The sequence below is a fragment of the Panicum virgatum genome, unplaced genomic scaffold, assembly GCF_016808335.1.
Source record: "Panicum virgatum strain AP13 unplaced genomic scaffold, P.virgatum_v5 scaffold_5288, whole genome shotgun sequence".
Taxonomy (NCBI): Eukaryota; Viridiplantae; Streptophyta; class Magnoliopsida; order Poales; family Poaceae; genus Panicum; species Panicum virgatum.
This window is the reverse complement of record NW_024376498.1, coordinates 36394-50586: the sequence shown is the minus strand read 5'-3', so window position 1 is coordinate 50586 and position 14193 is coordinate 36394. Positions and strand designations below refer to the sequence as shown.

Genomic DNA, 14193 nt, shown 5'->3' with positions numbered 1-14193 from the left:
ATGATGGGGTATATCTATTTGGTAGAATGATCATGCATGTGGGCATGAGGTGCTCAGGTTGTAATGTAGGTTAGCTACTGGAAGGTCAGGCAAGTACTCTTAATTTTTGTTGAACCAAAATAGAACTCAAACAAATCAAAACATTATTCGGGTTGCGAGAAAATAGATTGCCACGGAGTCGCTATCACAGACCAAGATACCAGCACGCACCTAGTAGCACAATCGTTGTTGCGGTAGCACACACGAGGCCCTAGGTCCATCGCGGCACCTTAGGTTAGTGACGAACACCACGACAACGGTAAAAAACATATCAACCCAACTAATACTCGTGGCAAGAAAGGGAGATGAAGAGCCAGATAATATTCACAATTCCTTCCCAGATGCATAAGTGGTTTAACCATGGAAATGCACTAACAATGCATCGGTAGTATTTTGCTAAAGTATTGCATGAATGTTGCAGTCATGATTATGCATGATATTCTAGCATTTTTGTGCACCTATTTTAGTTTCAAAAGACCCATTGAGCAAGAAGGGAAATGAGAATTCCTTCAACTCGTCCAAGTAATTTCAGTCATCCGTTGTGTCATTCTTCTTTTGTTGAGCTATTGATAACCAGCATCCTGAGGTTGGAGAACATTACGCTTCAACAATATGGAAGGGTTAACACCAGCATATGGTCCCTAACATTGGTATGATTCAAAGAATAGATGGGCAGATGAGTAGAACTCGAAAGGCATGGTTAACCGAACGTGCAGGAAGCTGCCGGTTACGAGAAAAACTCATAACTCGCATTTTGTTCATCAAAATGCCTTGAAATTTTAACAGGAGTTAGATAATTTCATGTGCTACAGCTTTGGTAGTCAACTCAGAGGCTAGTTCTAAGAGTAAGATGGTCGAAATTGTCCATTACTACTCCTCTGGTTTTCTGAACAGAGTCTCTGTATTTAGGGCATAACTCCTGCTATATATATCCAATGAAGCTGAAATTTTGTCGGCATGTATCTTATGAAATTTGGAACAACTTTGGTATTCAACTCCAAGGCTAAAACAATGGTTAAGATGGTTGAAATATTCAGTCTTTGATTCTCTGTTCTGGCTGTTTTTCAGCAGGGCCGGGCGATAGTGTTTTGTCTATAACTTGGAGTATACTCGTCCTAGAAGTTGAAAATTTGTGAGAACCTAGATCATGTAATTTGTGACCACTTTAGTATTCAACTCAATTCCAAGAAGAGTCATCTACAAGGGTGAAAATTTCAGCAATATCCTATGGGTTTAGACTAGATAATGAGAGTTCAATGTTCCGGAAGCAACCTTGGAGTTTCATAAACTCGAAATTTAGGGGTCCAAAATTTTTGAAATTTTCTAGGGCATTCCTAATATCATTGTGCGCATTTTTTTTTCAAGGCTAGGTCTAGATCAAACCTATGATGGTCTTTTTCTTAAAAGTCTTCCTTACTGTATGTCCAGAAAATTCAGCGAACAGAGAGCTAGTGTTTTCTTCACCAAGGAAAATCTACCCGGTTAAAAATTCTCAAAATGTTTACAGAAGATGTCTAAGATAATGATGAATATTTCAACTAGTCAACACTAAGGCCAGTTCAGATCCTAACAAGGTGAAATCCTCAAGGTTTTGAAGTGGTGTCAAACCAGAAAATAGATTGTCTCGAGAAAGAGTAATTTGACCATATCTACTAAACTAGTCGGCAAAGATAATTCAAAATTTACAGCGAGTTCTTTATTAAGTTACATACAACTTTTGTGTTGAACGATTTTTCATATGAGCAACTTAAGATTGTCGAAAAAATCAGTTTAGACAGACTGTTCCAACTTGACAGATTTGCAGAGGGTTACTATAAATTCGAAAACATTAAGGTAGGAAGCTTCAAAAATTCTCAAATTTTACAGCAGATTCGAATTTTATGTAGCTACATTTCATCTTACAGCCCAAACTTGATTTGAGGTTATCTTCATCATTTAAAGATTCAAGGAAACCAGAATTCCAGATTTCACAGATTACCTAGACGATCCTTAAGGATGGATTTTTAAAATTTTTGATTGCGATTTCTTTTAAACATTTCGTGCTGAAGATTTAGGAATGGATTGCAGATCCTAAGCGTCCTTACCAAAGAAAGAATTGCCAAGTAACCTTGGACTTACGCAGTTAGCTTCGGTGGCATACATATTACATCTCTCACTATGTAGTTACTCAATATAGGTAAATAGCCTAGGATTCGATTTCGAGTTAGCGTACCTGCAGAAAATTGACAGTATATAAATGAACCTTCCGTGCTAGCACCCACGAAAGCGTTCCCATACATTACCGATCACTATATAACCGGCATCCATACAATTACCGTCGTATGGACAACGTTAAGCATACGTCATCGAAACAACATATTGACTGAGTACCGTCTTTGACGGGGAATTGGAATTCCAATTTCGAACCATTACTCCCCATATATCAACCGAAGTTGGTATATGGGCAGCAGCTCAAGTAGGCCACTGCTTGAGCTCCAGCGTTTCGGCTCGCATCACCGACGGGAAGGTCAGACTCCCTCAGTGACTGAGTAAGCATACCTCCGTGGCGACGATGTAGTTGCAGAATTTAAATTACAACATTTAAATACTGAAAGATAATGTACTGGAAGTTATCCATACAAATAAGCCACCCGATTAAACCCATAAGATCCCCCTTAGGGCTTTACGTCCTAGATTGTCCTTGGAGATCCTAAACTCTTTCAAGAGAACTTTAGTAGTTTTGAAGTCAAGTCTTAATTTGTTGTTTGAAAAACTGAGGCTGTCATCTCTGGTAGGCTGTCTGCGAGCTCTGATGCCAGCTGTGGCGGAACCACCCAAAAATACTAGGCCCGGGTGCACTGATCCTTTGTTGCTAAGCAACTCTGACCCGAATTGGCACTCACCGGTAGTTCCTCGAGTGAAGCCTCGATAAAAGCCACGCTATTCCAGGATCAGCAGGACAACACTCACGCGAAGGTGAGCCCAGAGATTACAACACAGAACATTTCATATATCTCAGAGTGATTGCAGCGGAAAGAAAATTTATTACACAAACCATGTTCAGAGTAGCAAAGGTACTACGGAGTTCCAACTACTCAATTATTCAAGGTCTCATCGTTCAGCGGAAGCAGGAAAAGATAACTAGCGAGATAACGTGACACATTGATAAAGCCCGTACGAATGCGTCACTCAGCGGGAGGGTGGTCAGCACAGCTGAAGGGCCATCCCACTCAACAGACCAACCCGGAGGCAGGGTACACAGCCAAGTAAGACTTGCAAACAGATCTTCGAAGTTAGTACCTGAAAAACAGTGCCACAAGCAAGGCTGAGTATACTAATACTCAGCAAGACTGACCCGTCACCGGATATAACATAGTCCGATAACTAGACATTGCAAGGCTTTTTGGTTGGTGGGGTTTGTTTTGCCAAAAATGCCACTAAATGTTGATCCTTATTTTCAGATTTTATTTAGCCATCTTCTAGTTAGATTAACCATTCTAAGTTTGCATCCAACTCTACACAAATATGGGTAGAGCAATCATTTAATCAACCGGCAGCATTATCATCATCATGTTCCACTTGTTACTCTATGTGACCGAAAACATTAAGCAGTCTCATGCCGTGAGAGGCGGACGATTCTGAATCGAATTTCAACCTGGCCAGGGGAACCTAGACCACACGCATGGGGATCGACTTCGTTCCCGCCCACGCTACTTTTCCCCTTTCTTTCCAGTCCGTGGATCCGGGGCACCCTCCCCGACTACAGAGTCCGACCCACTCTGCACCCGTATGTCGCGACAAAAATATAAATCCTACTTCTACCAGGAGGGTGCGAGATCGTTCCACTCGCCAGTCCAATCAGGTACTTAAGCTTACCGATTACCATATTTCTCGGTATGTGGCTAGTACTTTCAAACGCTTAATGAAATGAGCCACACACCGCGACCTTAGCCATTTTGACTACACCAGCGGGGTATCATGACTACACAACCCCGCCCGTTGTCCTTACATTTCAACAGGAATTAAAGTCCGTACAAATCCTATTGGCTCGCGAGAGGCAGGAAACCACTCGACTTCTACCGTACCTATTTAGCATGGCACTAGTCGATAAAAAGATCCAGTATCAAACATAGGTTCCTAGGGATCATGCATTTACGGTTTTCGATCAACGCCTAGAAAACTTAAATGCAGAGAACAAAGTATTACAATACATTAATAAATAGATAGCTGAATGATAATTTGGAAAAAATAGGGGGATTATGCTCCGGGGCTTGCCTTCTTGGGCACTGTCAGGCAGAAAAGCCTCTGGGGCTTGGCCCAGGTCTTGAGACAAGTTAGCACAGTTCAGATTAACCTCCTGCTCCGCATGAGAGTCCGCGGGCACCAGTTCGTAGTTACCGTCCGCGAGATTAACCGTTTCTATATGCAATGCAAGATTATGAGTTACTCATGGATAATGATTTCTTTCCTTTACGATAAAGTTGTAGTCAACAAAAGTTACTTTAATGACGATTTCAACATTTCAGTTTTATGGGCAGTTATTTATAGAGTAGTAAAATAACTACGTTTCTTCATGAATGAGTGGGGGTTTTGGTTTTCATTTTCAATTTCAACACCTAACATGCTTTCATTATTTCATAACAACAAAACTACTAATGAGCTAATGATGAAACACTAAAGTAACACAGATCCATACTTACACATTCATGGTATAAATTTCAGCATCTAACCATAAAGCAAAAACTATAACTATTCATGCAAGTGGATTACTCTAGTGCTTCACCTTTTTGTACAGAATGTTCAACATGGGTTCTGGTGCTACAAATTTTATGGGAGCATCTACCAAGCATCTACTAAGTAATGTAATTTTTCCATATTTTATTCACTTATACAGCTGAGGTAATAAAAAGAACAAAAAACAACAAGCCATTAACTACGATTAATTCTCCAGAGAGTTGTACTAGGGATATGATTCTCAAATTTTTACCAGAGCCTATTCATGAGCTAAACATACTCCAAAAAAATTATCGAGATTTATAACAACCAGATAAATTAGTTATGCATTTAACTTAACATGATTTAGCATAAATTTCTCTAAGGTGCATTTAACCAGTACTGCATATGAAATTTTTATTACAGATAACACATACTCTAAACAAGATCATTTCCAAAAATCAAGATCAGTTATGGTGTAGATTACTCAGAACAAAAATAGTAAATCTAGCCCTAACATGCTAAGCATGATTATTCACCAAAGAAAAACTTAGTAACTGTAGCTAAATATTTTTAGACAGGAACACAGAGCTAAAAAGAGACTTCAGAAATAAATATAGATTTTTCTGAGCATAGAACTATATATGAAGAATTAAGTTGATTAAACAAGCATAAATCATGGTATATAGCAAATGAACTCTAATAAATCTGAAATTTAGGGATTAACGGGTTTCAGTTTCACATGCATGCAGTAAGAATTCCAGAGCAAGTTCATGTGCATATTTTCCAGTTTAAATTCGAGAAAGTCAAAAATAGATTAGAGAATCTTGATTGTTCCAACATGATAACTGTTTTGGTTGGGTGTCATCTTTTTACTGTGATCTTAATATTCCATTAGTGATGAAATATTCAAAAATCAAGGTCATTTGTTGAGTAGAACTTCCTCAACATGCATAGGGTGATTTTCTTATTCTTTTTCTAGATTAAAATAAAAGCAAAATATGAACATGTGAATGTAACAAAAGTTGTAGTTCTTGTTCTAAGGATTCCAAAACATTTTATTTTACATTTTTCTGATTTTTATACGATTTTCTAGGCATTTTTGAAGTTTGCTGTTTTGAGGTATAAGCACATTTTGCAGTTTGACCCCTGAAGGTTTTGGTTCTTCTCAAACAAGGTCCCTGGCTGGGATTCAGAGCCGGGGAGGGAAGGGCACGCCGATTTCCGGCGAGGTCCGGTCCCGGCGGCGAGGGGAAAGTGGGGGAGGAGAACAAGGAGGCCGAGGCGAACCTGTAGAGGTCCGGGTTGGGGGCGAAGGCGGTCCGCGGCGGCTCGCTGGCGAGAGCAGGAAGCCGGCGGTGGTTGGTGGCGGCGGTGGCGCCACTCCGGCGAGGGAAAGGCGGCGGGGCTTGGCCGGTGAGGTGCAGGGTGGTGAGAGGAACCCGTTCAGGGGCTCTATTGGAGCCTAGGAGGGCGGAACGGCGGCTCCACGGAGCTCCGGCGGAGGCCGGCCATGGTGGTGGCGGCTCTAGTTCCCTGGGCGCGCGGGAAGGGTCGTGCTGGCCTTTTATAGGCCAAGGGTGAGGGGGAGGGCGAGCTGGGAGTGAGTTTGCTGGGGAAAGGGTCGCCCGGGGGAGGCGCGCACGGCCGTGGCAGCTATGCCGGCCATGGTAGTCACCGTGGCGGGCGATGGCGCGGCAGGCCGCGTGGCGAGCTCGGGGTCGCCAGCAGGTATGGTGCCACGCAAACCAGGGGCGCGGGAGCGGTTTTGGTCGGAGGCGCGACGCGTGGGGCGGCCAGGTGGCTTCGCCGGCGTACGGCGCCGCCGTGGGCGAGGTGCAGGGAGATGGAGGTGGAAGAATCGGTCAGTGGCAATTTCGTAATTAGACCAAAGTTCCAAAACCTAGTTCTGTAATTTCAATTTTTCTCCATCTTCTTGGCCTCAAATGAAAAAGTGTTGAATACCACTTTTGCTCAGTTTTTCGAGATCTACAACTTTCGTGTTATGCACTTTTTCATTCGAGCAATGGTTTTGAGAGTTATTTAATTATTTTAAAAACTGCCATTTAAAGTACTTATCATTTCATGTGAATTTTGGCACTTTTACTCCTAGGCTTCAACTAGGTTTTTTGTTTAACATGACATGGTGAATATGTCTATTTATTTTAATATGCATGTTTGCATTGGTTTGAAAGTTATTTTTAACTTCCTTATTACTAGAAATTGAACTCTTGTTTATTTGATTTGTTTAAATCTTGACTTTGCCAAAAAGTCTTTGTAAATTAAACTATGTGTCACAAGAATATGAGTGTGTCTTTATTCTACCTCTTTGTGACCAGTTGAGCATGAAAGTTCAAGAATTTTAAAGGAACAAGTTTTATATCCACACCTACTCATATACAAGGATGCATTCTTATTTTCTATAAATATTTATTATTATTGTGTGCTAAAGGAATGTTTATGGTCCCTTGTTCAAAATTTTAGTTTGTTCACAACTCCAATTTGTCATTTAAGGAAGAACTAAATATTTTCTTACTAGACCTCTGAAGTAAGTATGTTTTATGTCTTCTTTTCCTTAATGAAATTTCAAGATTTCAAACTACTTGTGCGTTGAATATTTGTGGCCTTATGTTACTATTTTGTTTGTACTAGTGGCTCTTCATAAATAAAAGAATGGTTCCATTAATCATTTCAACTGATGGTTTTCCAGTTTAAATTTGATTGCATAGAAAGTTTATAGATCCTTATGAAAGGTTTATTTTGTCGCCTTATTACCACACATGTTAAGCCAAGTTTAAAAGGGTACCAATTATTGTTTTTCAAACACATTGCACTCAAACACATGCACACATACATTTACACACAAGTTTGCAAGAACTAGACATAGGGTTCTTATTTAAGTTTTCTTAGCTCATTTGTGTGTGAAGTTATGTTAATTGACTGGCTTTGGTTAAACTGGCACCAGAGGTGTCACACCAGTGGCCAAGGCGCCAAGCGGCGCACCTTCTACGACCCTCCTCTGTTGGCGGTCCTCCTTGGACCATTGTTTTATTATTTAATTATTCATATTTAGAATTTATACTTTGGTTACTATTATTGATTTTTATGACCATTATAACTTATCATCCATTATATTGTGTATTTGCTTTGATTTTTTTATATATGGCATACCCTGCTGGAATCCTATTTAGTTAATATATGCGCTAATTTTTCAAATTGAGATATCATTTTGGAGGAGTGGCACAAACTTTTGAATTAAAGAGGTTGAAGGTGCACCTAAACGTCAATTTGCACCCCTAGTATTGAGCAGGAGGCGGGACGTCTCTCTGTTGTGCCTCTGTTCAAGCCGTCCAAAATTTGGAATTGGGTTAGGGCATTCCAGCTAGAGAAGGAGCAGGGGACGGAAGAAGATGAGAAGAACAATTTAGGTGAATTTTAATTTCGATCAGGTGTCACCTAATGAAACAAGGTTGCGAGATGGAAGATGATGCTGGTGGCATGATCTTATATAACTTCTGGAACCAAAACGATGCCAAATTTAGAAATGGTATAGTTCACAAGGTCACAAGAACCTAAACATTCAAATAAATTACTACATGTATATGCAAACTTATTATTGCGAGACTCTTTAGGGATATAAAAGTTTGGTCCAAGAACTAAATTTACAATGTAATGATCTATAGTTGAGTTCATATGAAAAATATATTTCTCTCCATAAAAGAAAAAGGTAATAGATATTTTGGCATGGTTTGTTGGGATATTGTCATCTCAATTGTTTCATTACTTATGATCAATCTCTCTCTAGGAGTATACATATAAATCGCATACTGAAAATAAACAATTTTGAAACATTGAAATATACCTTACGATTTGCTTACAATTCCAGATGTAGGCGAACCTAGCTATAATATCAAAATATCAAAATATCAAAATTTTAATATCAAGAACTCAAACCATTTCAATTAACTTGGACGTTCAGAAACAAGTTTACAGAGAAAAGAAATTATTTTTCTTCTACATGATTGGGTACATAGTTGGCTTTAACTTAACATAATTCTAGGCTCAAAGTGTAGAAAGATGCCAGTGCCTAATATAAAAACTATTAATTGATATACTTGACGAAAAGAAACAACTAGAAAATGATCTACGCCATCCAGTCGGTAATAATTTCAGTTACATTAACTACTGCAAAATATAGTCAGATGATTCTCATATTTTATTATTACTAATTGGAGGCACTTTTGAAGCCTCCACATGAAACCACCGAGGATCCTAGGTGAACATTCTAAAAAAATAGAGAAGTTCCAGAAATTCTCACAAAAATCAGAAACATCCGGCTATTGATTCGACAACTCTAATCATAATGGTCATTGGATATGTTATCTTTTCTAATAAATTACCCACCTCTACCATTATAAAATAGACTAGAATAACCACTAAACATATATCTAAATTACCCACCATAGCCATTATAAAAAAACTGAAGTAACTCACTATACTTCGTGTAAATTACCCACCTAAATCATTATAAAATAATGTAAATAAACCCATAAATTTGCGTATAAATTATCGAATTATGTCATTACTAAAAGTTAATAACATAACACCTAAATATAAATCTAAATTATATAATTATAATAAAAAGAATTAAAGTTCGCCAATATAAAACTTTAAATTACTATTTATATCATTATTAATATATTATTTATTTTATTATTTATATAAAATATTGGACGCGATATGTGTCATCGTGTATTTATGTATGATTAAAGAGATAAGAATATCAATTCACAAACAAATGATTCAATTAAATATATATCAAACATACATGGAGGTATTATGCAAAATAAAATCTATTGCAATTAGATAATATAATATGTATTTTAGAGTATGTGTTAGAATATTTAATAGATCAGAAAGGGCGTGAGATAGATAATTACAATAATTAGCTATAAATAGTATTTTTTATTATTTCTAATTTGCTGTGCAGGAGCACGAGTTGATAGGCTAGTATGTTATAATAAACTTTCCATAACATATAACTAAGGTAGCTATCTATGGTTAGACAAGGATGAATTGCAGATACTATGACAACAGACTAGAAATAAGTTGCACCTTGTTTAGATCCTAAAAAATCTTCAGTACTACATTAATTTGAACGTTTGACCACTAATTAGGAGTATTAAATATGGATAACAGACGAAATCCATTTCATAACCCCGGGTGTAATTGCGAGATAAATCTTTTAAGTCTAATTGGACCATGATTAGACAATGTCGTGGTAGTAAACAATCTCTAATGATGGATTAATTAGGCTTCATAGATTCATCTCGCGATTTCCCGTCCATCAGTGTAATTACTTTAATAATTAGATCATGTTTAGTCCTTCCAATGTCCGGTTGAAAATTACTACAGTAAATTTCGTCCATATTTTTACAAGATCTAAACAAGTCCTTAGTCTCATGTCCTCATTTTGTTTTTATGAACGTGCGTACCACTTATCTGCTAGGTGTTCAATGAGGGCCGTGATAAGCTTGTTGATGTCATCTGCCATATCCATGATGTGATATCCAAGTCCAGAAAGCATGTCTTTCAGAATCTTGGGCATATCAGGACTTCTCGAAACTGATACGAACACTGTGCACTGAAACTCACTCTTGAATTTGCTGTAAACTTGGTTTGCAAGAGTTGTCTTTCCGAGACCTCCCAAAACCCACGATGGACACCACTTTAACCTGTTCAGAAGTATCACCTTCCACCATCAGCCACTGGGTGATTTCATCTTTTGGACCATCAATGCCCACTAGCGCACTTTAACCTGTTGCACTATCACATGCTTAGCCTTCTTAGATTCCCCGTGAAATATATGCTAGTATACCGTTTAGTGCGCTCCAATGCTTCAGAGAGAGTAAAAATATATATATTCACAATTTATCATGGCCACTCTGCGATTGGACCGATGCTGAAATAAAAATTGGTTTTGTCCTCAAGATCCACACCCACGTGAGACCAGAACACGGAGTCTGATGGCCTAACGACATAGTATTGTCTCTTCACAATCGTGCCAAGATTTATTAATTAACGAGCCTCGGATTCCACAGTTATATATGTAACACCCCTCACATGCTTACTCCCCGTCAACTCAACTACTGCTCTTAAACAGAATCCAATGGTGAAAACATAGTATACATGTCATGTGATGTTAGAATCTTGGCGTGTCAGTGCCATGTTATGTGATGTTAGAATTAACTTTAGAAAGATATGGACGAAGAAGTCAGCGGTTAGACTGTCCAGTGCGCTCCAACGTTACAGAGAGAAGAATATATATCAAGAGGATTTTTTTGAACAATTTATATCAAGAGGAATAATCAAATTTCTTTTCCGTTACAAGGATTAAACATTTCTGTAATATAACCTCAAATAAGCATGCACACCATACTCACACACCGGCCAGAGAGCATTATTGGTGGTGGAGTCTTACTCTCATGCATTCTCTCCTGGATAAAATAGTCCTAGCAAGATCGTTATACCCTAAATAATTCCCTTATATGCACTCATAGTCCTAGATGGTCATTGCAAACAAAAGAATTTCCCTATGGCGGACTTTCCTTTTCACTGTCTATATAGACTGAGATCAACAGACACAACTAAAGTCATATTCAGGTCAATTTCGTATTGTCACCAAGAACAATGGCCTTTCTCATCTTCTTATGTTTTTCATCTTTTCTTTCCCTGTCCATGTCTTCTGCATTGCCATTGACAATCATCAACTCATCCGCAGCTGGGCAAGAAGTCGTGCAAGATGCAGTCAGGTAACTAAACGTTATTAATTTCAGAGAAGTATGAGCATGCATCTCTTTGAGGTTTAATCTTCAATCCCTGATGAACAGAAGCATGAACATGTCACTGCGCCGACGGATGCTTGGCGACGACGACTGTGGCACCGGCAACCCGGTGGACGACTGCTGGCGAAGCGACCCCAGCTGCGCGGACAACCGGCAGCGCCTCGCTGACTGCGCCATCGGGTTCGGCCGTGACGCCACCGGCGGCAAGAACGGCAAGACGTACGTGGTGACAGACCCAAGCGACGATGACCCGGCGGCCCCGGCGCCGGGCACCCTCCGCTACGGCCTCGTCCAGGAGGAGCCCCTGTGGATCACCTTCGCGCGCGACATGACCATCAGGCCCAAGGAGGGGCTCGTGGTGTCTTCGTACAAGACTGTGGACGGCCGCGGCGCCGCCGTGGTCGTCGGGGACGGCGGCGCCTGCTTCGTGCTGCACAACGTGAACCACGTCATTATCCACGGGCTCGCCATACGCGACTGCAAGCCTGCGCGGACGCCTCTGGCGTCATCGTCGTCATCTGCTAGTGGTGGCATGTCGGACGGCGACGGCATCACCGTCCTCAGTTCCACCGACGTGTGGGTGGACCACTGCACGCTTGAAGCCTGCACCGACGGCCTCATCGATGTCACAAAAGGCTCCACACGCGTGACCCTGTCCAACAACCTCCTGAGGAACCATAACAAGGCAATGCTTCTCGGGCACAGTGACGATTTCCCTGATGACAAGGACATGAAGGTCACCGTTGCGTTTAACCGTTTCGGGCCAGGTCTTGTCCAAAGAATGCCAAGGTAATTTAAAGGCCTTTTTGATTTACTATATATGTTTTTGAAGACCGTAACTTCTTGGGCCAGCGGTCGATCTCAACTTGTTTACTAGTGGTAGACCACACCGCACACATGGTCATTAGCTGCTTCACCTGAGCGTACATCTCCTCCGCAGTCCGCACATGCGATTCTTTTTTCTTTTTTCCCCCTCTGTTTGCTCTCTTTACCTGTAGTATTTTTTTTGTTTATTTTTTCTGTTTTTTCTTCTTGATATTTTTTATTCAAAATTTCAATCCTGAATCCCTAAATTTTGTTTCCCAAATTTTTCTCCAAGGTTTGCATTCAAATATTTGTTTCTAAGTTTTTCCAAATTTTTTATTTTCAAATTTTTGTTCTCGAATGTTTTGTTTCAGATTTTTTTGGAAACTTTTCTGTTTAAAATTTTCATACAAAATTTGTTTTCTATAAACTCATCTGCAAACATGTGTATTTGAATAAATTTTGATAACAAAAGGAATGGAAAGTTGGGGCGAGCGCATGTGGGGGATTTGATTGGCCTACTGGACAGCTTGTCGGAATTCGACCGGAAGAAGCCCTGCTAATGGGCGACAGTAAATTAGGCCAATCTAAGTAGGAGGGTCATGAGAGTATCATAAGCATTAAATTTGCTGATGTGGCAGAAAAGAGATAAGGGGGAGTATCATGGGATGTGAGAGGAGTGTCATCACCATAACACTCCTCCGACTCGATTACCTAGCTCACAGTCTAGATATCCATATGATGACACTCTCCATTGAGACTGGCCTTAGTACTTAGTAGTCTCCTTGGGTTGTTGATGATACGATATATTGCATTTATTTAGCTGAATAAAAATGCTGACTCCATTACTCAATAGGTGTCGGTTCGGGCTGTTTCATGTCATCAACAATGACTACATAAACTGGCAGCTATATGCCATTGGTGGCAGCGCTTCGCCAACAATTCTGAGCCATGGCAATCGATTCCTCGCTGACAAGGAAAAAGAGGTTTTTTTCTATCACCTTTCGCAGTAATTCTTTTATTTCTATTTTTTTGCAAGGCCGCTGTGACTTGTGAAATAGATCTGTACCCATTTTTTAGTAGAATCACAAACTTTGAACTGTAAAATTTCTTCAGGTGACAAAGCGCAAGGAAGCACCGGAGAGTGAGTGGAGTACCTGGACTTGGATTTCTGAAGGTGATATGATGCTCAACGGCGCATTCTTCAGATCATCGGGCAGTGCCAGACCTGATGTCGACACCCCTAGCTTCGCCAAATCGGTCTCTTCAGTGTCGTCGATGACTGCCTCGGCAGGGGTTCTGTCTGTTGGAAATATGTCCTAGTGGCAATTGTATTTCCTTGTATTCATGGTTAATAAAGTGTACTTTGAATATTCATGGATGACAACTTGTATTGATTAATGCTTATGTGAAGTATTTGTGAAACTCTATACTTGTATGAATATTCTAAAATGTTCCTAGTCGGAGTTCATGTGAGGACACACATGAATATTAGACTAGCACATGTATTAGTTGATTGACTATGTTTCACAAGTCATGGACAAGGTGATGTCAAACTAATAATGTGGGCTTATGTGAGACATGAGATTGAATTGACAAAACACGAGATGATGACTTCTCATTACACAATATTTACGCTGTGTCCTAAGACCTGAGATCGTCGTATATACTCAAGATGTGAACTGACTTATTTAGGAGCCAACAAACGCTGCACCGTAACAGGGTAGTCATAAATGTGGCTTTCGGGTCTGTCAAAAAGCATGCTGTGAGACATAGTCGATCAAGATAGGATTTGACCCTCTCTACAAGAGAG

General features: G+C 39.9%; 1 protein-coding gene across 1 annotated transcript; it reads left to right on the top strand.

Moving 5' to 3' along the window:
• The first annotated feature begins 11613 nt into the window (after positions 1-11613).
• Positions 11614-13751, top strand: LOC120694372 (pectate lyase-like). Its single transcript, XM_039977505.1, has 3 exons — positions 11614-12365; positions 13237-13366; positions 13497-13751. The coding sequence occupies exons 1-3, from the start codon at positions 11614-11616 to the stop codon at positions 13701-13703; spliced, it is 1089 nt and encodes a 362-aa protein (XP_039833439.1). The 3' UTR covers positions 13704-13751.
• The last annotated feature ends 442 nt before the right edge of the window (positions 13752-14193 follow it).